The 21722-nt window shown below is 35.4% G+C and overlaps 5 protein-coding genes across 6 annotated transcripts; 3 read left to right on the top strand and 2 right to left on the bottom strand.

The window, feature by feature from the left end:
• Positions 1-365: 365 nt before the first annotated feature.
• On the bottom strand, positions 366-2126 carry LOC111489804 (germin-like protein subfamily 2 member 2). Its single transcript, XM_023138182.1, has 2 exons — positions 1965-2126; positions 366-1020 (listed from the first exon to the last, which is right to left on the bottom strand). The coding sequence occupies exons 1-2, from the start codon at positions 2086-2088 to the stop codon at positions 470-472; spliced, it is 675 nt and encodes a 224-aa protein (XP_022993950.1). The 5' UTR covers positions 2089-2126; the 3' UTR covers positions 366-469.
• Positions 2127-3846: 1720 nt separating this feature from the next.
• LOC111489213 (protoporphyrinogen oxidase 1, chloroplastic-like) lies at positions 3847-9326 on the top strand. Of its 2 annotated transcripts, XR_002719336.1 has the most exons (10): positions 3847-4344; positions 5185-5370; positions 5499-5583; positions 6146-6293; positions 6384-6464; positions 6556-6727; positions 7446-7605; positions 7729-7832; positions 8795-9179; positions 9289-9326. XR_002719336.1 is itself a non-coding variant. In XM_023137326.1 (9 exons), the coding sequence occupies exons 1-9, from the start codon at positions 3931-3933 to the stop codon at positions 9092-9094; spliced, it is 1650 nt and encodes a 549-aa protein (XP_022993094.1). In that variant the 5' UTR covers positions 3847-3930; the 3' UTR covers positions 9095-9290. The 2 variants fall into 2 exon arrangements, 1 of the variants encoding a protein (XP_022993094.1); XM_023137326.1 differs by having other exon boundaries at positions 8795-9290.
• Positions 9327-9333: 7 nt separating this feature from the next.
• LOC111489215 (chitinase 10-like) lies at positions 9334-10556 on the bottom strand. Its single transcript, XM_023137327.1, has 2 exons — positions 9910-10556; positions 9334-9817 (listed from the first exon to the last, which is right to left on the bottom strand). Exons 1-2 carry the CDS (start codon positions 10374-10376, stop codon positions 9451-9453), a joined length of 834 nt encoding a protein of 277 aa, XP_022993095.1. The 5' UTR covers positions 10377-10556; the 3' UTR covers positions 9334-9450.
• A 1760-nt stretch (positions 10557-12316) lies between these two features.
• Positions 12317-15990, top strand: LOC111489702 (ribonuclease P protein subunit p38). Its single transcript, XM_023138035.1, has 6 exons — positions 12317-12512; positions 12641-12688; positions 12757-12817; positions 12989-13102; positions 15407-15571; positions 15667-15990. The coding sequence occupies exons 1-6, from the start codon at positions 12451-12453 to the stop codon at positions 15721-15723; spliced, it is 507 nt and encodes a 168-aa protein (XP_022993803.1). The 5' UTR covers positions 12317-12450; the 3' UTR covers positions 15724-15990.
• An 829-nt stretch (positions 15991-16819) lies between these two features.
• On the top strand, positions 16820-21636 carry LOC111489642 (protein FAM192A). Its single transcript, XM_023137962.1, has 7 exons — positions 16820-17095; positions 17188-17262; positions 18985-19042; positions 19206-19261; positions 19424-19486; positions 20881-20952; positions 21297-21636. The coding sequence occupies exons 1-7, from the start codon at positions 17039-17041 to the stop codon at positions 21555-21557; spliced, it is 642 nt and encodes a 213-aa protein (XP_022993730.1). The 5' UTR covers positions 16820-17038; the 3' UTR covers positions 21558-21636.
• Positions 21637-21722: the final 86 nt, after the last annotated feature.

The following is a 21722-nucleotide window of genomic DNA, read 5'->3' as shown; positions in this document are numbered from 1 at the left end:
AATTAATATTCATTCATTTAAAAAAAATATATTATAAGTATATGATAGAAATTGTTTATAAAACTCTAACATTTTACTTTTTTTTTTCTTTTTTTTTTTGTATTTTAAGAAAAATTAACCTTTACCAACTAAAAATAAATATTAAAATATAAACTCCGAGCTAAAACTCGATTAAATTGAAAAAACAAAGATTTAATACTAAAATAATAATAAAACCTTTTTTGTTTATAAATTTTAATCACATGTTTTTTTAAAGATGGGTTGCCTAATTGAGGCTTTTTAATATAATAAAAAATGGATTGAAAATGAGATAATATAAAGATAATTTCTAGCTTAATATATATTATAACCATACAAATACAAAATAGTAGAAACCAACACAATTATTCCTCATTTTTCATGAACAAAAATTATTCCTCATTTAAAAATTAAAAAAAGTAATAATAAAACTCAGTACACATAAAATAGATCACTTCTTCTTAGCCGCAATCTTAGATTTTATCTCTCCCACCACTTCGGCATCAATCTGAAAAGCTCTGGCGAGGACGCCGTTGTCGACGGCGGGGGATGAGGAAAACAAGGCGGCGGCGACCGACACAGTTCCGGGCAGCTGGCTGTTGAAGGCGGCGATAACAGAAGCGGGTTTATCCTTGTTGTTCTGCTGGAAGTGAAGCAATCCCTTGGGGAAGACAAAGATTTCACCTTTTTTTATGGTTTTGGAAATCAGTTTGTTGGCGGTAGTTATGAAACCAACGTCCAGTTCGCCGTCGAGGACGAAGACGATCTCGGTGGCACGTGGGTGCACGTGTGGCGGATTCAGGCCGCCGTCTGCTGCGTAGTCGATTCGAGCGAGGGAAACGCCTAGGGTGTTGAGGCCGGGGATTTTGTTGACGTTGGCCGGCGTGACGGTGGATCCGACGGAGTTGTTGATGGTGGCGGCGTTTGCTAGTCCGGTGAAGAAGAAGTCGGCGGCTGTTATGTTGGCATCTTCCTTGCATGGGAATCCGTTCACTTTTGTTCCTATAAGATCCAACGGTCCAGGTGTGTTCATCTAATTAGATCTAACTCAATTCAATTTGTACCATTTGAATTTGGTGATGGAGGGGTTAAGTTAAAATAAATAAAAATTAAAATATACATTTTTATATTCAATTATATATATATATATATATATATATATATATATATATTTATGTATTTATTTATTTTTATTTAATTTCATAATTATTTATTGAATTATTTATGAACTGGTTAAGTTTTCAAATATACATTTTTAAATAGTATACAACTATATATATATATAGATATATTTTTTTAATTTAATTTCATAAATATTTATTGAATTATTGAATTATTTATGAACTAATTTTAAAAAATAGTATACAACTATATATATAGATATATTTATTTAATTTTATTTAATTTGATAATTATAATTATAGATATATTTATTTACTTTTATTTATTTATTGAATTATCTTTTAACAAAGTTAAGTTTAAATAAATAAAAATTATCTAATGAATTTTTTTAAAATTAGATTGGATATTGTAAATTTAAAAACAATTTTTTTTGTATGATATAATTATAATTATATATATATATATATATATATATATATTTATTTATTTATTTATTTTATTTTTTATTGAAATTCATAATTATTTATTAGATTATTTATTCTTTTAAAAATAATTTTTAAGAATGTAACTAGTAAATTTAAATTAAATGTTTAAAAATAAATAAATAGATATTTTATAAACAGTATTTTAAATAAATAACTCAAACAACTGGAATCAACCCAACTCAATTAAACTCAAAAGAGTTATAGTTTGGTTGGGTTGGATTCATATTGAATTGTTTGGGTTGAAAATATTTACAACTCGAACCATTGAGTTGAATCTAAAAAAATGTCTCGACCCACTAACATCGGCACGATATTAATTATAATCACTTGCATACATACCTTTGGAAGTATCAGCAATGCACAAGTCTTGAAGCGCGTCGGGGTCAGAAGCATGGGAGTCGGGAAATATAGCAGCAGAAGACATGACTAGGAACAGGAACACGAAAACTTTTGATGGATTCATGGTTGATGATTTATATGGGGAAAAGAATATGAAATGAAGAGGAGGATGTATGGTTATTTATAATATAGTTGAAATAGTATATAATATATCAATGTCACACCCACCTTAGCTTGCATGGTATGGTAATGCAAAAGGCACATCTAAAAGAGACTTAACCTTGAATTCAAAGCAATTGAATTGAAACCAAACCAAGGACTGAAAGTTGGGGTAATGACTAATGAGAACTTACCATTTGGCCAATGGTCCTTTGAATTGTGAGAGCAAAGGCTATGAAAATGGGGTTGGTGGAGTAGTTTTTGTTGGGCTAGCTGTTGGGGAGGTTGAAATGCCCTTGTCTCTTACTTACAAAGTAAACTCGAGCCCGCCCGAGACAAATGTAGTAAATACGATCATAGTTACATTTCGAACGTTAATGGTTCGATGTCTACCTCGGCTATATCATTCTAGTCGTTATACTTTAGATGTGCTCTGTTCTAGGACGTATTCGATAGCGTACTTTCGACTCTTGAAATTAATCATCATCGTTAGTTCTCGACTTTTTTTTTTTTAATATTATTGTTATATATGGGGCTTTTGGTAAGTTTAATTGAAGAAAACTATTTATATAAAGGGATTTTTGTTATAATGTTAGTTGGTAGTTGTTATAGAAATGAATGTTAAAATTTATTCGTATTTTTATAAATTATGCTTGCTTGAAGTACGATACATGTCTCAATCTTGTTTGTCTGAGTTGGTTGACAGGGGATGTTACAGTTATACTTGCCTAAAGCATGACAAATGTCCCAGTCTTATTTGTCAGAGTCGGTTGACAGGGACGTCAACCAAGTGAGTGGGGGAGGATGTTACGATCATGTATGTCCAAGGCCTGTTGTTAATGGCCGCATGACAGATATTCCAGTCTTGCTTGTCCATGACGTGTTGTCTATGGTTGCATACCCGTTCCAAACCCGTTTTACATGCTTTCATCCTATATAGGTTTTTACAAATTTATATTGGGTCACTACGGGGTGTCTGACTTTCACTAAAATCATGTCTACACCTGCCAAGGCTAAAATGCCCCAAAATGTAGTTGTTGTTGTCTTTTGCTTACATTCTCATATAACACCAATTTCAATTTCTCAAATCTTGCTTTCAAAATTCGCCTTCGAAATTTCTCTGCCCCCATTTTCTAAAACTTTTTTCTTGAACCGGGGTCAGAGACTTGAGTATACGTCACTTGGCCATAGGCGATGCAAGAACGAATAGACTTAACTCACATGTTGCTGGGAGTGAGTACCGCACAATCGCAAGTTCGTTGCCATTAAAGTGTCATTGTGATAATTAATAGTATTTTTTAATGTACATTTTTAAAAAAATTATATTAAAAAAATAAAAAATATTTCCTCCAAAATAATCAAACATGACCAAAATGTGACCGAATAATTCTCACCATGTAGTTCAAGAATGAACTAAGGTAGAAGTTGGTAGACATGTGATTCTGAGTTAATAAAAGATACATGAATAAATGGATATAGTACTTTTTGACTTTTATATTATATAAATATATAAAATGTGTGATGTCTAAGAAAAACATTATTCTTTATTATTATTATTATTATTACTACTTAAATTTTTTTTTTTTTTTAAATGTAGTTTCCACAGTGTAAAAAAGTATTTTAAATGATAATAAATATTTAATTTTAATTTTAATTTTAATTATTATTATTAAATTTTACCGATTCAGACAAAACCGCCCCATGTTCGTTGAGTTGGCAGGTTCTTCAGATATACTGTTGTAGATAACAAATCCACAGTTCACTCTGCATCCTTTCTTCACCTTCGATTCTCAATTTCCTCTCCGCCATGGCCTCCGGCGCCACCCTTCTCACCGACCTCCCATTCCGGCGCCCTTACCCTCCCACTCTGTTCCGCCCCTCGAACATTCCTTCTTTCCACCCACTCCACATTTCTATCCGAATCAATCACCTTCGCCCCAATTTCAGATGTTCAATCGCCGAGGGCTCCGCTACTGTTTCAACTTCTGATGTCTCTGGTCAATCTTCCAGGGTGGATTGCGTGGTCGTTGGTGGTGGGATTTCTGGCCTTTGCATCGCTCAGGCACTTGCAACAAGGCACCCTGATGTTGCGCCTAACATCATTGTCACAGAGGCGAAGGCTCGCGTTGGAGGCAACATCACTACGGTTGAGAGAGATGGGTATCTCTGGGAGGAAGGGCCTAATAGCTTCCAGCCCTCCGATCCTTTACTCACTATGGTGGTTGGTATCATTCTCGTTATTTATCCCCCCCGTCTTCTCCATTTTAGGTTGTGTGCTGAATAGCCATCTCCTGTTAGCATTGATGTCGCTGTATTTTAAAAACGTATGGATTGATGCTGTTTTTGTTGACTCTCTCTAGAGCAGGGGAGCTAGAAATTTTTTAGGAATGGCCAAAATCTTAGGTTCTAACTATATAAGGGATCAAATTAGAGAGGAAACTCTTAGATTTTTAACTTCTTAGAGTAATTTTCATAATCTAAGATGAACTATTGAGGGCAATTATCTTCCTTCAAGAAGTCATTGTATACGGAAAATTATTAATCTCAGCTGGCAAAACCTTTCCTATTACCGTAGTCGGATCCATAATTATGGGACAAGCAAAGCCTTCTCTGACCGTTCATGTTCTTGGTGAGTCCGTTCTAAGAGTTTAATTGGGATATACCAAATTCCTCCTAGCGGACTAATGAATCTAACCATTTATGCCGTTCCTCTGAAATCAAATGAACATACGGTCTTTCTGTCTATGAGAAAAACCCTTTTACGAATGCTTTGTAAATTCTTTGTAGTATGTGGAATGTATCAATGTATATGTATGGAGGAAGGTGCCCACTCTAAGTTTCGTAGTTTTGTTGATTGTAGTTTCATGGGGTTTCATGCTCTAACTAGAATTAGTGTAGTGGGACGATCTTCATATTGACCACCGTCTATTACTGAGAGATTTAGTCTTAGGTTTTTTTATCTCATCAGTTGTATGAAAGTTTTATATGTATTGTCAGTAAGTGATTTTCTTTGTGCACATATTTTCCTTTGGTTTATTTGTTGATTCTTATACAATGGCAGGTGGATAGTGGCTTGAAAGATGATCTAGTTCTGGGAGATCCGGATGCACCTCGATTTGTATTGTGGAAGGGAAAGCTCAGACCAGTACCCGCGAAGCCTAATGATCTACCTTTCTTTGACCTGATGAGCCTTGGTGGAAAAATCAGAGCAGGCTTTGGTGCACTGGGCATTCGCCCTCCTCCTCCAGTTTGTCTTCTCAGTCCTTTATCTTTATGTTGAAGTACATTCACTTTTATTTGCCTCATCAATCTCAGAAAAACAAATATTTATTGTTTTTAGGTTCTCATATAGTGTAATACTAACAAAGGTAACAGGGTCGAGAGGAATCAGTTGAAGAATTTGTTCGTCGGAACCTTGGTGATGAAGTTTTTGAACGCTTGATAGAGCCATTTTGTTCTGGTGATTAACCATACTCAATTAGATCTATATATCCATTTTATCTTGCATATTTTCTTTATCACTATAATTCCTATTATCTCGGTATCTAATTCATTATTTCTGGTTAAGATTCTCCATTATTTTGGTTATCAAATTATTTTCTTACTTATAAATTAGGAATCAATTTTACTAATTATTGTAAATTTGTGCTCACTCCAGTGTTGTTGTGTGCATTGTTGATCCTCTGTTGAATCCTTGTTGATCCTCTGTTGAATCCTTGTTGATCCTCTGTTGAATCCTTCGCTCATTCTATAAGAACGCTATTTTCCAGGAAGATAAGATCTACTAATTAAAGACATTGGTTGAAAATAGTCTCTTATAAAAGGTGGACTTTTGTAGAAATTATGATTATTTTAAAAATGGTAGGAAGAAACTCGTAACTATTCCTGCAACGGTTGATTGGAAGGGCTGAAGATGTTTTTTATTTTTTCAGGAAAGTTGTAACAATTTAGTTTCAAGGTTATACTTCTTTGGTGGGTTGTCCTCATCGAGTCCATAATTGATCTGAAGCTGTCTTGTTCAGGCGTATATGCTGGTGACCCTTCAAAGCTTAGCATGAAAGCAGCTTTTGGTAAGGTTTGGAAGCTAGAACAAAATGGTGGTAGCATTATTGGTGGGACTTTCAAAGCATTTCAAGAAAGGAATAAAGCTACCAAGCCACCAAGAGATCCGTAATGATTTTAACTTCATAGAGTTTCTCGCTTTTTCTTTCTTTTTCCACCTCACCACTTCATGTTTAATAACCAAGTTCTTACATCTAGACGCCTGCCAAAGCCGAAGGGCCAAACTGTTGGATCTTTTAGGAAAGGACTTGCCATGTTGCCAAATGCTATTTCTACATGGTAAATTCTAATTTTAAAACAAAATTTCTAGTAAGTGTTTGTCTATCAGTCTCTGAACTTATCATTTCTTCAACCTTTTCCATTGATGTAGCTTGGGCAATAAGGTAAAGTTATCTTGGAAGCTATCTAATATCAGTAAAGTGGATGATGGAGGTTACAGTTTGACATATGAAACACCAGAAGGGCTAGTCTCTATACTAAGCAGAAGTGTCATCATGACAGTCCCTTCTTACGTTGCCAGCACACTGTTGCGTCCAATCTCGGTAAATTAATTTATGGGATTTGAATATGGTTTTTTGCCAAGGTCTTTTATGATATTTGTTTCCATATATAGTTCCAGCTTTTCCATTGCTTTCTTCAGTGTTAATAGTTGTAGCCAGACCCTTTTTGCTACCAGATCACCCGTTTGTCAACCCACAATGGCCTTGTAGAAATTAGTAACTTATATTTTGTTATGTGATTTTGCTACATCCCCAGTGGAGTTGAGTATATGCTGGAATTGACATTGTGGAAACACACTTAAACATTTATCAGATTGCAAAATAGATGTTCATGTTAGACCTTTTAGAGGCTCTGGAAGATTTGAGCGGGCGTTTTTGGAGGTTGTTAGGTAGATTTTCTTTTGTTTTCTTAATAAAAGAAACCATTCCACAGATGGAACAAATTACAGAAAAGGGTGGGAAAGCCCAAGATCCAAAACAAACTAAGAAATGTTACAAATAATTCTTCTAGTTGGTGTAAAGATCACATAAACTACAACTACTGAAAGTAGCATATAATTTTAATCAGCAGAGCTACAATAAATACATTATGAAGAAAGCTTGAAACTCAATGTACTCACTATTGCAGAATGCATGTATCTCTGAAATTCTGTAAAGTTGTGCAACTGATGCAAAGGAAGTCCAGAATTCGTTACTTGGCTGGTTCTATATTTCCAAGTTTGTTTCACTTTGATGATTCTTATGATTCCCTTGCCTACAGGTGAAAGCTGCAGATGTACTTTCAGAATTTTACTATCCACCAGTTGCATCAGTGACCATATCATATCCAAAAGGAGCAATTAGGAAAGAATGCTTGATAGATGGTGAACTAAAGGGGTTTGGTCAATTGCACCCTCGCAGCCAGGGGGTGACAACTTTGGGTAAATCTGCATTCTTTACATTTCATCTGGAATTATGTTCACAAATTCTGTTGAAATTAATTCTTACAGCCGTGACTGTTGGATAATTGAGATGCATCCAAATCCATGCTTACTTTGTTGCAGGAACTATATACAGTTCATCACTTTTTCCCAATCGAGCACCAGATGGAAGGGTATTACTTTTGAACTACATTGGAGGAGCTACTAATACTGAAATTCTTTCCAAGGTGATTTTTTTTTAATCATGTTTGAAGTTTTGTTAGGAAAACGAAACACAAAAGGATGATAATCTATCAAGAGGCTTATCTCTCTTCTGCTTTCACCAAATATTTGTCACATTCTCCATTTTCCTAACCCTCTATTTGTAACTCACCCCACCCCCAACAAGCTCACTTATCATCCCAACAAAATAATTTTCTTACCATAAGTCGAATCAATCAATCACGATATCTTACGTCATCCACTGGCCCAAATATCACCTTGGGGACAAAGGTGGTGAATTATATGAACCATCCAATCATTTCTAGAAATTGTAGGAAAATGAGTGCTATACTATTTAGTAATTAATTCCCAGGTTAGTTATGCGCACATTTTGCAGGAATCAAACAATTCTGTCCAATCTTGCAATAATCGTGTACTTGATCCAAAAGGCTGGAGCAAACTTCAATTTTGTGAAATTTTTCTCGCATCTTTTGGAATTAGAAGGCTCGATCATGATCATTCCTCTCTCAACCTTGATTGTCTCAACAATAGCTCACTTTTCGTCTAAAATTAGAGTTTTTTCCTTGATCATATGGTATTTGTTCCTTGACCCATTACTAATGTAATGCTTAAACCCAATTACTTTTGTAACCTCTTCCAGAGGAAGAGAAAATGTTGTCCTTGGCTGGAAAAAGGGTTGAAAATCCTTCCATGATCCCTGCCCATGTCTTCAGTGTATTTCCCCTGTAACACAGCTATATTTTTCTTCGTTTTCAAGAATCACATGCATAGTAATATCACCAAACTATTCAGATATTCTGATGAAAAACGCCCTACCCTCAAAATTTGTCTTGCTATTGTGTTTGTCCTTTAACTTAATTTCTGATGGATTTATTATTGGTTGCTGCTCATATGTGGTCGAATACCCTTCGTAGCATTACTCTTATCGTTCTTATCTTGTAACTCTCAAGTGTTTATGTGATGACAGACAGAGAGCGAACTCGTAGAAGTAGTCGATCGGGATTTGAGAAAAATCCTCATAAACACAAATGCAGAGGATCCCATGTTATTGAGTGTGAGGGTGTGGCCTCAAGCCATTCCACAGTTCTTGATTGGTCATCTTGATGTTTTGGATGCCGCCAAGGCCGGACTGAGAGAAGCTGGAATGGAAGGCTTGTTTTTAGGTGGAAACTATGTATCTGGTGTGGCCTTGGGGCGATGTGTGGAGGGTGCCTATGAAGCTGCAACTGAGGTAGCTAGTTTCTTGTCTAAAAATGTGTATAAATAGCTGTTTTTTCTTTTTGCTTTCTACCATTAGACATGTGCAAACTGATAGGCTCTTCACAAGGGATGGCGATGTTGCTGTGCTGCAGGTATGGTTTTAGCTAGATTTTGTCTTGTTTTATTGGCGGCAGCAAAATAGTTGTAATTCGTTGAGTTCTCTAAAACTGTTCTTATTGCTTGACTTTCAACGTTCCCCAGTAATTTAAAATCAAAGTACAGCTTGGATTATTGCATAATCTGTGGAATCATGAACAGTTACTTGTTCCAAACCAGTCCATGGTTTCGGATCAAATCTGAAATTTTTTTAAAATAGAAGGCGATTGATAAACAAACAAGTGAAAAGGAGGAACGATGATGAATCTAAAAGGGTTTCTGATTCTGGCAATCCAAGTTGGGCCCAGTATCAACATTGAAGAGCTTAGCATATCTTTGGAAGAAGCCAATTCGGTCGTTGACTCGGGCATCGTTGGCAATCCCACACTCAAGACCGCCATTGATGATGTTGGTCACTAGTCCATATCCTGCAGTTCTGTTTGCCTCTCTGTCAGCCTTTGTGGGAATGTATCGGCCGACCATGACGTCGTGACACGATGGCTTCGGCTTCTGCTCCGTCATCCAGAACCACAGCGCTGTCTTGAACGCCGTTGTCGGGTCCTCTGCAACTCTCTCCGGGTTTCTCAGCCCGTCGAATCCCAGTGCCTCGCCTGCTGGCCCGTAGTTGTAATTCCTGCTCGTTGTTCCATTTTTAAAATCTTCAAAGTTCTAAATAGACATAGATTTGAAAGTTTAATGTATAAATTTGTAATGGTCTGTTCTTACCATGATAGTTGTATAGGTCCTCTTCCTTTGTATGACTTGCCGGGAGAGCAAGGCCACTGCTCAACACTATCATCACAATAGTTACTTTGTGGACTGATTTCCTCTTTAAAGCAAAGCCCCCAAGCAAAAGGTCCATCCGGAGCAGTTGCCCACCCGCCCGTCGTCTCGTGTGAGATCTGAGCCAGGAACGCCGCTATCTCCCTCTTCCGTGTGGCCAAACAACCTGTAGTACCAAATTTGGGAAACTTCTTCGTCGCTTCAATGAAGGATTGGTAACTATAGAACCCATTTGCGGGACATGCACTATCGTCTTTATGCAAAAATAGCTCCTTAAAAAGTTCTTCACTAATTAGCGAAGCTACTCGGGATCTCTCCCTCCAACGACGGTGACCGTGAGCCTCAATCGTGGACGGAAGGCCAGTCCCGAGGAGGAAGATGAAGGAGAGGAATAAGAAGGTGGATGCCATTTTTGTAGCTTGGTATAGCACTTGTTACATTATATATATATATATAATATGGGATAACGTAACATAATGGTGAGAAACATGTGATGGGGTATAAATTATGATGAATGATTGGGCACACAGGCACAGCTGGTTGGAGTTTTACAAAGTCAACGGTCAAAATTTTGAATTAAAAAGCATTGCCTATAATTAAATAATATGTAAAATGTTTATGAAGTATTTTCCTGATCTGGGCATTCGGGGTTGACCCATTGGTGATTGGTTTAAAGTTTTAATTCTTTAATTTCTAAGTGGGGGGTTGGGTCATAAGCCATCAATCTGGACAAGGCGGGCTGCAGGCCACAAATGAAAGGACACCCACTAACTTCCAACAACAAAATTCCCCACAGGTCGTATGGGGTCCTATTAGGAGTGTGCACGGGTTACATTAGGTTGGGTTGAAACAATGTTCTAGACGAACTAAAAATTTTGGGTTATCGTGATTGAACACTTTGAACAACCAAAATATAGTTCACAACCCAACCCAAGGATTGATTCGATCGAGTTTATTTTAAAAAAAATTATGTCCATCTACTGTACACGTTACATTAATAACAAAACTTTTATGAAGTTCAACTATCAAATATGCTTTTAAAAGTAAGATTGGGTTGTAAATCCTATGTTCGAGATGGTAAAGTTAATCCTACCAGATTGAATTATATTAAAATTTGTTGTTTAAACATAAGTTAATGGATGAGTACCCATTTGAGAAAGTTGTGGAATTTGCTATAATTGAAATTTAGTGTTGAGAAGACTTTATTGTTGCCAGTTCCTCTATTTCGGCTGTGTGTATCTTCAACGGCACCTTGCATCCACATCTTCTAATGCGTAGTATAGATTAAATAAAACCCTTTGACTTCAATCAATTACTTATTGTATTGTAGGAAGCTTAATCACTCTATCTATCTTTTGTTCTTTATCTTGCCACTCGGGTCATGTTAGTTTCAGCCTCATTAATGGATCTATAACCTAAAGGTCAGATCAAGTTCGACAAGAATTTGATTCAAACTCAGTTCAAAGTTAAAGTCGGGTTGATTAGGTTTAATTCAGTTCATTCATACATTTGATTAGATGTGAACCATTTTTTTGCAAAGATAGTTGATCCACTGAATTTGAATCGAGTTCAACAACTACTCATATTGAATTATTTGGTCTCACTCATTAGATTAAGAATCTTTCTAGTCAGAAATATATCGAATAGTCAGTGTCGAGCTAACCAAAATCAAAGTTTATCAAAAGCTTAGTCTAAAATTCCTGAAAATTTAGTCTTTTATGATTACATTCGAATTCCATGAAAACGAGGCTCGAATAGCTGTCGGGTAGTTATGGCACCTTAATAAGAGATAAAGAAGGTACAAAACTTTTTGTACTCAATATGCTGACCATTTTTTAACCGTGAGTCTGCCATTCTTTTTTTTTTTTTTTTAATTGTTTTTTATAAATAATTATTTTCATCTATAAATCATTTTCAAATAGTTTATATAAGGGTTGCAACAAGTGAAATAAATCAATTATATTTAATTTTAAAATATGAAATTTATAATTAATTTTCCAAATGAATTACATATAAAATATTTACAATTTTATTTAAAAATAATTTTAGAAGTATTTTTTTAAATATGATAGAAGGGTAATAATATTTTTTTTAATTTTATGAATATTTTTGAAATATAATTAAATGGTTAGAGTTTTAAAATAAATTACTACAATTTTTTTTATCTAAAATTAATTATTTTTTAAACTTTTTAAAATTTTAAAAGTATTATTGAACCATTTTTACATTCTTGAAACTATATATATATATTTATTATTATTATTATTATTATTTAATTAAGTATTTTAGAAAGAATTTATTAATTTTACTTTTGTTTATTTATTATACGGATGATTACTTCACCCAAATTGCAAATAAGCCTTGAGTGGGCCGTGGAGGAAGCAGTAGTTCGTCCAGTTCCAGTACGGCGTTAGTCCAATCGAAGAACGTCGCTCCTATTTCTCTCCAGACTCGAAAGCTACACTTTCGAGCAAGTTTTCAGCCATGGGAAAGAAGGCTAAATCTTCTGGTCCTGTTGCAGTCGTTCAATCTAAGCGTAACGAAGAGTAAGCCTGCTTTTCTTTCTCACTTTCATGCTTTTCGGACCTTTTCCCGCTCTTCTCCATTCCATCTCTTATCTTAATGTTTTTGTTAATTTACGATGGATTTTGTTTTCGGAATTTGACTGTCCCAGTTCCTACGAAGGGGAACGTCTCGATGAGTTGCTGCAGTCGATTCAGAGGTAGACAATAGTTAATTTGTCTAATAATGCGCTTCAAGCCACCAATAGCTGATCATTGTACTTAACAGGGAGATAAAGAGAGCAAGATTTCTGAATGCGGATTCCTTGCCGGAAAAAATTTGGCTCAAGGTTTCCACTAATTTTTCTGTTTCAATGATGTTTCTCCGTATTTTTAACGTCTTTAGTTTCTCCTTGCCGTGCCATATCGGTATCGATGTTTGTTATTAGTTAGAGAAACAAAAATTGAATTCATGACTCCTTTTATAAGCCGCTGATGTTGAGTGATGGGCTTCTTTTTAGAAACAATTTGCAATTGGAGTTAATGAGGTTACTAGAGTCCTTGAACGGATGACGCCAAGTGAAGATTCTGCTCGTATGAACCCTAATTATAAGGCGTGTACAGTCAGGCTTCAGGTTTGAATACTCTTATCTAGGGTTCAGGAATTTGCCGGATGCTTATTAATAGAATCCCAGCTTTTCCCTTCTACGGTAGTGTTGTTGCTCTTCACTTTATTATTTTTGGTGGATTGATGGACCCTTTAATTAGCTCGAAGTCATAAGTGTTACTTTCTTGGTTTTGTTTCAGTTTTGTGTCAATTTCATGCGTGACAACCAATTTAAAACTTGGCCTGCATTTGGCGCTTCCATGAGCTCTAGTTATGATAAGCGGATTTATGTAGCTATCCGTTAGATTTCATCCTTTTAAATTGGGGTCCATGTCTATAGTTTGATGGGCTCTGTTAATTTTACTGTTTTTTGTATGTTCTTGTAAGTTCTTTCAATCTTTTCCCCTATTAATGAAAGCTGGGTTTCTTATAGAAAAATTAAAAATAAGTGACCTCGATACTTCAAATACTAGGTTAAAGAGAAGGTCAAGGTAACCATTTCATGTGTGTGAGCGCGAGCACACGTCTTTCATGGGAAGAGAATCAATTTAAAACATGAGCCACATTTGCTGTTTCCATGAGCTCTAGTTGTGATAAGCAAAATTTCTGTAATTATCGTTAGGTTTTATCCTTTAAAATTGGGGTTCTTTTTTTGTTGTTTGATGGACTCCATTTATTGGTTGTTCTTTTGTATGCCCTTTGTTCATTCTTTTAATTTTTTGTTTAATCAATGAATTAGCTGACCTAGATACTGTAAATACTAGGTTAAAGACCCTCTTGCACCAAATGTCCTGTTTACTTAATAGGCAATGATAATCGCACAACAGAAGATCTCAAATGCCGTAGACATGAACTTCTTAGGAGGCTAGTCGTGCAGTGAAAAACCATGTATGTTTAGAAAAATGTTTTGGAGGTTAAAAGATGTTAAACTGGTAGAACCAAGAAGCGAAGATGAAGTCCATGGATGAACACTCCCATAAGTCTTTTTGGATTAGGCAATGGTGTATACAGTTCATGCCTGCCACTTGAGAACTAGATATCTCATAGAGTTAGTAACTTCCAGCCTAGGTTGTGGCCTTAAGAAATGTAATTATCTTGTCCAAAGTGTCCAATTCATCCATTCGAGTGTACTTGAGGACAGTAATTTCTTTTGAGAGAAAAAGTTCCACTGTGGAAAGTTCTTGTTGATTCTCATGTTGAAGGCAATTATCCTAAAACTTCCTAAAGCCCTCATAGTCTTGATACAAATTTTCATTGGTGCCAAATGATATCAACAAATCCATTAGTGTAGTTAACATGGTTACATGCCTTCTTCTTGGGAGTACGCCACTTGATTGGTATAGCCATTGAAATGTGCTTGGCCACAGTCCAAAACTTCTACAAGAATGATCACTTGTCCATGCATCCTACAGAATGTTGTTTGTGAAGCATTCCATCTCAATGTTTGGTGCAAGTATGAAGTAAATTTGTGGGGACTACGTAGTATTCCTTATGTAGCAAGAATTGAAACGAGACTTTGAACTCCTATTGGTAAGTGGACTTTTCCTCCGTGGTAAGCTTAGTTTCTCACTAAAATATTTCATAGACTTGCCATTTTTAGATAGGACTGCTCCCATACCTTTAGCAGAAGCATCCATCTGGACTTCAAAGAGGAGGCCGCATTTTGGCCAGGCCAAGATGGCTGCAACTATCTGCTTTCCTTCAGTGTTTGGAGGACTATTTCTATAGTCCCAGGATAGCTAGTATGGGTCCACTCATACAAAATTGGTTCCCATTACGAATCCTAAGAACAACAGTTTTGTAAGAAGCATTTACTTAGAGATATTAAAGTAAAGCTCGGTGGAATTTAGAGCAGTTTGTCGTCTAAGTAGACAATAAGGGATTTACCTCATATGTATGGTCATAATACATGTACCATCAGGCACATCAAAGTACTTGGAGCTTTGATCGAGCCAAAAGCCACACGCACAACTTACCTTATTTGCAGTCTTGAAGGCTATTTTTCATTATCTCTTGGTTTACTGCAAATTTGATGTTAGTGACTTTTAATGTCTCGTTTAGCGAAGAGGATTGCAGTGCACCACGTAATTGGTCTACGAGTTTTGAAAGTGGTTTTGTACAGGGAGTTGATATTTTATGGCAAATTTATCTCTATTTTTGTTATGGATTCTATACTTCCTAGTTCAGAAATGAATGTCATTTTGAATTCCCTAGGACATGCATCTGCTTGATATATAAACTCATGTTTTTAAACTCAACTCATCAAGCTTTGCCTACTGTCTTTTCTATATACGGTGTCTAATTATTCGGCGTTTCGCCTTTTATTATGTAGGCTATACTTTTAACTGCTGATTGCAACCCTCGATGGCTGACAAACCATGTGCCAAGCTTGGCCATATCTAGGAAGGTACCATTGATACTCGTGAAAGATAAAGAGGGTTCTTTAAGGTTAGGTGAACTCGTTAACCTTAAAACAGCAATTGCAATTGGAATAAAGGTGAGGAGGAAATATTAGATAATGAATAGCCTGTTCAACTTTTTTTCTAAAAACGCTATTATTAACAAAGTTTCATGTTTCCAAACGAATTGCAGGATAATGGGAGCCCTGTTAATCAACTTATTGGTGAAATTCTTTCAAGAACAACATAAAAACAGGTGGCAGAATACAACAAAGTTGTCTAGTGTACAGTAAAAATGGTATGAAATAGAGGCAGTCTGAGATTTGTAGTTCGTGCTGATTCACTCTTGATAATGACCGCCACTATGGCTTTTAGTATCCTTATAAAGAATATTTGCAGAAGCCTGAGATGGTAGGATAGCAATTGTTATGTAATACATTGTGGGATTCCAAATTGCGTGCGGAGTTTAAATTTCGTGTTGTTATTGTGGCTGATAGAGTTCAAATAGTCCATAACATCTTGTCTTCTCCATTCTATTGGAAGTAGTAAAATGAAAAAAAGATTACTTCTGTTTGAAATGCCTTTAATTTTTTAGGTAAGCCGTCTTTTTAGAGAAATTTTCAATGTATATTCCCATTTCAAGCCATTTACAATCCACTCAATATTTTTAAATAATTTTTTTTTTCTCAACGAAATATGTGAAAATCTCTCTCTAATAGATGTATTTTAAAATCGTTAAATAGTTATAGTTAAAGTAGATGATATCTGTTAATGGTGGTCTCACGAAAGGAGTGAAGGAGTGAACCAAAAAGCAGCCACTCCTCCACAAATACATTTAAATAAAAGTTATACCTCTTCATCATATCTAAATGGCAACATCTTGCTTTCCACTAATTCTTGAATTCAAAGCACTTAGGGACGATCATTGGAAGAACATGATGCTGCCCACGAGCACCCAAATCATGCTCCCACTCATGCATCATTCTCATTAGCACCTAAACTTATATTCACTAATTTACTTAGCTAGCCTCTGAACTCCCTGATACTTTGAAAAAAATAATTTAATTTAATTTAATTTAATTTTTTTGGTGAAGAGATGAATCGGAATGACAAAAGACTGAATCTTAGTGAATCGTGTCAGCACGGTTACTCTGCACGGTACCATTTTTATTTTATTTTAAAGGAAAAAGAAAAAGTCATTTGACTGCATCTTCGGCGTTGGGCTGGGCCAGTAGGCTGCACTGAACAGAAAGATATGGGATTTGCCTTTAATTCTTAGGCGTTGGGCTGGGCCACTGGGCTGCGCTGCAATGAAATAAAAACAGTCGAGATGAATTAAAAATATGTTTTCATGTTTCGAGTAATTGAATGGTTAGAATCGCGTGAAAATTTCCAACAGAGGAACTGAGTTCGGTTCGGTTCTTCATCAGAAGCATTGCAAGGAGGGAGGAATTCGAGAGAGAGTGACAAAAACTTGCAGGGAAGTGACTTTGTAAACTATAACCCCTTCTAGGCCGTTTCTTTTCGGTGAAAATTTCCTGTGTTCGAACTTGACGGCAAGCGAAATGGAGGACGAATCTGCGCGAGCAATCCGGCTTATGAGTTTCGTCTCTGAGGAACAGGTTCTTCTTCTTCCCCTCCTTTCCTTTGATTAATTCACAGAAGATTTTGGATTTTTTCATCAAATTAATGCGAACTTATTCATTTTTTGCAGCTGGACGAAGCCAAGAAAACAAGGGGCGAACGAGTTGAGGATGGCACTGCTCAAAGAGACAGACCCCTCTACGAGGTTCTTCAACGTTTATTCACTTTTACACCCCAATTTTAATTCTTGTAGTAGAATGGAAAGGAAATATTTGTTTTCTTAGATGAGGCAATGAACATTTAGGTCAGTGTAAACTCAGGTTATGAGTTGTACTACTGCAGCTAGCAAGTAGTGATAGATCTTGTAGAAAAAGTAATCACAAATCATAACCACAACATGTCATAGGCTGTCATTCCAAACATTTGTGAACCATTGGCTTAAGAGACCCTTGTCATTTACAGCTGCGATTCCAAATGAAACTTAGGTTTTTGGGTTTAGAGGCTTGGAGTTCCCCTCTTGGCTCTGACAATGGGATTGTTTTTTCATTCCATTGTTACTTACCCAAACCAGGAGTAATTAAGAGAAGTAACATCATGTTGTTGAGATAGAATTATGGATCACTGATGGTTTAGTTGTTTGACTAAACTAAGAGAAGTCCAGTTACAAGATTGGATGGGGAGTCTTTCTTAGTTTATAGAGATTGACATTGAGTCTTGTGTCTTCATTATTTGTGAAGGCTATATTTTACTAGTTAGTGATCGCATTCTCTTCTATGATGTAAACGTTTAAGTGAATTTAAGATGTTCGACAACAATGTTTTCTTGACTTATTTAAAACTATATTTCTAATAGACTAAATTATATTAAAAAAAAATTTTTGAACTTTTTACTTTGTACATTGTTTCAATTACATCCTTTTGAACTTTAAAACATTGCATTGATGTTCTTAAAAATCAACAAAAGTTATAAAAGAAGTACTCTTACAATGGATAGAAACCATTTGTATCTTCTTTCAATAATATTCTTGAACTGTCAAAAGTTGCATTAATGTCCTTAATGTTTCAAAAAATGTCTTACAGTATGTGGACAGAAATCATTTATGCACACCCCATCATCTCCCTTTAATCTATGACATAATTTTGAGGACAACCAGTGGAAGGGAAAATAAGGCATAATTAGCTTGAACTCACACATAAAATTATACTAAGGGGATTTCAAAGCTAAACGGGGGACAACACATTTGGATAAACATTTTTAATATTAATCCAAAAACTATCAATTAGTTCATGTAATCTGGTCAAGCCATGCAAAAAACCAAAGTCGATTGAATATGACTGGTTTTTCTTGTACCAACCAAAAATTGCAAACCAAACTAGATTCAACTCGAGTCAACATCTGTTTCAGTATGTTTAAAAGAGGGCATTGAAGAACAGATGGTAAATGTTAGATTGTGGATGTAGGTAAATGATTTCTGTGAGGTCATAGATTAAGGTAGAGTAGAGAAAGAAAATGAAACAGGGAGGTGATGGGAGTAGGTAAATGGTTTTTGTCCATACACGAAATATAAGGGTATTTTTTTTTTATAGGTCAATGTATTGTTACAACTTTTAAAAGTTCAAAGGTATTATTGAAGTAAGGTAATAATTATTTCTTTCATATACTTACAGTAATGGTACTCTTGAATTTTTTTTTAAAGCTCAAGGGTATGATTGAAATAACGTGGGTATGTTCTATAATTTAGTCTTGTTAATATTAATACTTCAGTTGTCTTTGGTGGCTTAAATCTTTGTAAGGCCTGTTTTTGTAATCTTTCATTCTTCTCAATGAAAGTACTAAAGTTTACATGCATGTACTCTGTTTATGAGCATTTGAGTGCATAGATTTAAACATTTTTGTTGTTAACTACATTTCTCTTTTCTGTTCACAGATCTTAAAGGAAAATAAAGACAAGCGTGATGCTGAATTTAATGAACGGTTCAAGCACAGTGAGTGCTGAAGTGTAATATCAATTTTAATAACTCATGTACTAATCTTTACTATCAGTCCAATCAAGGATGCCAGATAGCGGAGATAATTGAAGATATAGGATCACATCCATGCCAGCATGCAAGGATTAAAATTCATGCTTATTCAGCTCTTTTACTGCAGGACCACCAAAGGCTCTGGACGAGGATGAGACAGAATTTCTGGATAAATATGAAACAGTGAGTCTATTTGTTTTACACTCGTTAGCCATTAGCACCGCTTAAAATTTGTTAATTAGTTAAATATCAAGTAACCAAATCATATTTAGTATTTCAACTCATGATTGTAAATTTGTTCTTTCTTCTCTTTTCTTTTAAATTTTATTGTCAATTGAAATGCAGTCAAAGAGAGAATATGAAAGGCAAATGGCTGATGCAGATGAACAAGAGCTTCGCAGTTTTCAAGTAATTATCCTTATGTCCAAATCAAGCAAACTTTCTGTGTTACTTGTATTTCCTTTTCAATTTATTGATAAATTGTATGCTAGTGTCAAAACTATGATATCACTTTCAAGAATCGTATGCTAATCAACTGTAATTTCATATGGTAGTTAGTATGGGATTATTGAGCATGCTATGCTACATTAGAGAAAGGCTTCCAATTCTGAGCATACGATGCTACATTATTTCCTTAATAATAATGTTAGTCTGTAGTCCTTGATTAATACACTATTCGAAATAGCCTGAAAATTTTGCTCCAATGTGTGCTTTGTGCACATGTGGAAGTGAGGCACCCTAAGTGCTCATCTCTACTTTAGCGCTACAAATTTTCAAAAGTAGGGTTAAAACTAAAAAAGAACAGTAAAATAGAGCTAGAAAAACATCAGCTTCAAAATAAAGTTGGATTATCCCTTTCGGTTCGTTCTTTTCATCCGAAACACTCTTTCCACACCAATGTATATGGAGAAACATGGAAATGAGACTGAAGCCAAAGATTATACGTCCAGAAGTCTAATGACAAGGAATGTGGGATGTGGACCTGTACAGTGTTTAGTGTGATGAATTTTAATTTGAAGTCTTTGTTCGACTTTTCCCCCTTCGTTGTTGAGAGGCCCATACTACTTGAATCTTCTTTGTTTGTAACAGTTAATTCTCTATCTTTTATACTTTGTGTGCTGTTTTTTCTATATTGTTTACTTACTGAAGCCGTCACTTTCTTTTGTGCATTATGCTTAAGCGTTAGATGATTATTTCACTTCAGGTTTTAAAGAAAGTCTTATTATCGTAATGATATGCTAAAAAGTTGTATTATAGTGGCCAACAGCTGAATCATTATTTTTCTCTTAAGAGTATAAATATATTACCGGCAGTAGAGACCATTCTTGTGGCATCTGGATCTATTAGTTATCTTTAGCAGTGGTTTATCTCTAAGATTAATAAGTACTGAAAAAAAAAATGATGGTAGTTCTTCAGTGTGTTTTGGGTCATGAAGATGATTCGTATTAAATGAATAAATTCTTGAATTCAAGTGCCCGTGTTTCCATTGTTATAGATTAGATACAGTCGTAGTGAAAAACATTGCACTTAGCCTCCAAATTTAGGGTATGGAGATTTCCAATGGCCCTTTATACTTGATTATTGTTCATGATAGATCTGTCTTTGCCCAACAATTTTTAATAACTGATGAAGGCTGCAGAAAAGTACGCCATGAGTTTTTAATCAACTATCATGCTTGTGATTCTGTTTATGGTTGCCCCTTGCTTTCTGCTTAGCGATACTACATCTTGTCGACAATGTACAAGTACTGGAGTGACCACTCTAAATTTCTTCTCAAGTACTGTTTGTTGATGCTCTTTCAGGCAGCAGTAGCAGCACAATCTATTTTGTTGAATGAAGTGAGGGAAATAACCCCCCCTGCTCCAGCAGCTCAGGTTGGTTTAGTTCAAATTCTACGTGCATCCAGTAACTTTTGGTTTGAGTAGCCACATCATGAACGGTCAAACAATAATTCTACTATCTGATTTAGACTTCCTCCAATAGCAAGAACCATATTCGTAAATTCTAAATATCAGCTAAAACTCGTGGATATTACAAATTCTTAGATTGTTAGATGTTTTAATGAAATGTTAAGTGTGCTAAATGTTGGTGGCTAGCTTGTAGACGTGACTGCTATCTACTGTATTTATACAAGATTGTAGACAAGACGTGATCGTGCAGGTGTAATGAAGGTTCTTTATATCAATTACCACCTAATGTCACCCTCAATTGTGTGCAGGAAAAGGCACCAGTTAGGAAAGAAACTCCGGTCACTCGACCCCCGAGTATGATTATTAGAGTAAAGCCACAGGCAAAGAAAGCGAGGATCGAACCGAGAAGCCCAGAAAAAGCTGTTTGCAGAGCTGAAATCCCTAATGCCAAGGCAGAGGAGAGTTCAGAATCAGTAAGAACACACGATACCAGTAATGATAGGCCGCTTGAAGCTGCTACAACAATAGGACTAGTTTCATATAGTGATGAAAGTGAAGATGAAGATTAGCAAATTGAGTTGGCTATTAGAATTTCCACCAACAATCACCAATATTGTATTAAGTTTTTTGTTTGAGTTTCTGAAATGATGAATCCTTGTTCTATAAAAAAAAAAAAAAAAAAAAAAAAAAAAAAAAAAAAAAAAAAAAAAAAAAAAAAAAAAAAAAAAAAAAAA

The sequence above is a fragment of the Cucurbita maxima genome, unplaced genomic scaffold, assembly GCF_002738345.1.
Source record: "Cucurbita maxima cultivar Rimu unplaced genomic scaffold, Cmax_1.0 Cma_Scf00014, whole genome shotgun sequence".
In the NCBI taxonomy this organism is placed as follows: Eukaryota; Viridiplantae; Streptophyta; class Magnoliopsida; order Cucurbitales; family Cucurbitaceae; genus Cucurbita; species Cucurbita maxima.
The sequence above is the reverse complement of the archived record's forward strand: the minus strand, read 5'-3'. Positions and strand labels throughout refer to the sequence as shown.